Here is a 2,748-nt window from a genome sequence, read left to right on the forward strand (position 1 = left end):
CCCTAGGTTCTCATGTTGTATTAGCAAATGTATCTACCATTCTTTCCTTCTTCTTTTCTTGATGTCAACATATATTACAATAAAGTATTAATGTCAATTGTCTGTTCACGTCCATTTTCAATATGTGCTTCATATTTATAGAAGCCAACTGGTTATTTGAAGGAAAGGCGCAGATCCATGACAAGGAAAATCATTTAAGAAAACTTTTTTTTTGGTGTACAGTGTATTTATTTTGAGCAGGTGAAAATGTTGTTCGTTTTTTTCTCTATACATATAATTATTGGCCGTTCATCATACGACGCAGTAGTTATAATATATATATGCTATACAAAAAGATGTAGAGTTTCCCCCTCTGAAATGATTTTGGCCTTTCCGCCCTTAAATACCATACGTCGCAAGCATATATATACATGTGTGTACATATATATATTTGCAAAATTAAATATAAGAGAAAGGGAAAACGAAAAATACAAGCAAAATCCGGGGGAATAATGGAAATTTTACTAAAGTTAAACCGAATGATGAAATGACGAAATTGATAAGAATTATTAATAATATATAAAGCAAGAGCATTCGCAAAGTGTTTTTATGGAGCAATTTCAATTTATTTTTTTTCTTTTTCAGTTAAATTTCATGTACACACATATATTGGTTCATTTTTTTTTTTTCGGACCTGTATCAAGTTACACTGTTTTAAGGGGGTACCTGTAATTTTGTCCAGGCTTCCCTTTTTTTTCTTTTTTTTTTTTTATTATTTTCCATTATAAAATTTTATATAATTGAAAAATGTGTAATTAGTACCTTTTAAGCACATGAATTCCATGTAATTATTAAATAGGTTTTTAAATGTGATCATTTTGCCAAAAATAAGAATTTAGAGGGGGGAAATAGTTTCCCCCTGTCGCCCGCGAAAAATAATTAGGTACACACATAAGTACGAATTAATAATACCAATGAACAACATACGCTAAGAGCAATAGTTTATTCCATTTCGTCCGAGTGCCTAAAGAAATATTTATTGGGACTAATAAAATATTACTGTTTTTTTTTTTTTTTTTCTTCCTTTATTCCTGTGCTCATTATTCAAGTAGAGTTAGAAGTTGCGTTACTGACAGTGTAATTCGTTGTCTTTGGTGATCATTGCAGAAAAAAATAATGTAAAACAAAAGGCCAGTGCTTGAATTATATTGTACCATACCCCTTTCCTTTTTTTCTTTCACATGCTCTCCTAATGCTTCTGGCGAGGATGGGATGAATAGCCTTAAATGCCTATTTGATAAAGGAAGACCCCCTTTTGTATGAAGCTTTGCTGCCATATACCAATTAAATGTGTACGGACGTGGATAGTTGGGTGTACGGGTACAAGTTGTACAAAGGATTCACGGATTGTGTCAAGTGTTGGTGGGTTTAGCGTTTGAATGATATCACACGTTAAGGCATACGGTCTCTATAGAGAATTTATAAATAAGAACACATACCGTACTATGATCAACATGCAAAATGCACAAAGAACTGTTATGGACGGAATTGGGAAAAGACACAGTTATCATAATAAGCGAATGAATAGGAAGAGAAGGATGTAGTGCACAGAAAAAAGGGTCGTGAACATTCATATATTACAGGAAGTGACGGATTCAATATTTTTATATATATTTTACTAATTCTTGATTTACATATATGTATTATTGGTGTAAAAAGGGAAGAATGGGACACACACACAAAATTATGATCTTGCACAGAAATCATAGCGTGGGTTAGAAACATTTGTAATTTTTCACAAATGAACGTCTTAATTGTTCTACGCGACACATACAATATTGTCATGAAATGTGTTAAACGTCCGTAATGTTGTTAATTTAGAAATAATAGGTTTCCTATGATAACAGAATATCTATCATATATCATTATAATATGTTCTTAAAATCATAAGTATTATTATGGATGTTAAGGATATTGCAGAACGGAAGGAACTGTACATAGTATATTATAATTGATCAAAAAATATATATTAATTTATATAAAATAAGCGCTGCATTTTTTTTCCTTCGTTGATAAGCTTGCACACAGTAGAACATACTTTGCACGAACTAAATCTTGAACCCTAAGTCCGTTTCTCGGTAGAGCCTGTCAATAAGGAATACCGGGGACCGTAAGACCTGAAATCCTCATGCCTATATTACGGGTATCAATTTGGATGTATATGACTTCTAACAAAATTGGTTCTTCAAGCAGAGCTATGCATTCGTTCTTTGTCTGAATGGTGACTTCTTTCCATGATTCTCTGAAATCATATAAAATCTTCTCGAATTCATATGTGCTCAATTTTTCCTTTGCCACCATGGTACGAAATACTTCATTAACATGTTCGTTTTGTTTTGTCAAGTTATTATTAATTATCTCTTCACATTTTTTCCATTTGTTGTTATATATTTGGACAGATGCAATAGTTTGCTTTTTTTGCAACTCTATAAATTTTTCTTGCAAAGATTTTTTAAGGGCAAGATATTTACTTCTTTCATTTCTGTATGATTGCCAATATAGGGACAGTAATTCCCATTTATGAGGTTCTTCTTCCATTTGTTCTAATCTTTTATTTATTTCAGAATCTCTCAATCGTTCATCGAAACAAGTCATTTCGTAATGAAATGCAATCGAACTATCGGTTCCATTTCTGTCTAATTTTCTAGAATCCCCAGATAAGAATTCATCCCTTTTATCTCTATGACCTTTTTCATTATATTTTACTGA

General features: G+C 31.7%; 1 protein-coding gene across 1 annotated transcript in view; it reads right to left on the reverse strand.

Annotated features, from left to right (window-relative positions):
- Positions 1-2,127: 2,127 nt before the first annotated feature.
- AK88_03555 (uncharacterized protein) overlaps positions 2,128-2,748 on the reverse strand; it is a gene marked incomplete at both ends in the record, with an annotated part of 4,713 nt that continues 4,092 nt past the window's right edge. The window contains one exon of the mRNA XM_012481166.1: positions 2,128-2,719. Coding sequence (XP_012336589.1) covers positions 2,128-2,719 — 592 coding nt within the window. The remainder of the gene's footprint in view (positions 2,720-2,748) is intronic.

The sequence above is a fragment of the Plasmodium fragile genome (assembly GCF_000956335.1).
Source record: "Plasmodium fragile strain nilgiri unplaced genomic scaffold supercont1.41, whole genome shotgun sequence".
Taxonomy (NCBI): Eukaryota; Apicomplexa; class Aconoidasida; order Haemosporida; family Plasmodiidae; genus Plasmodium; species Plasmodium fragile.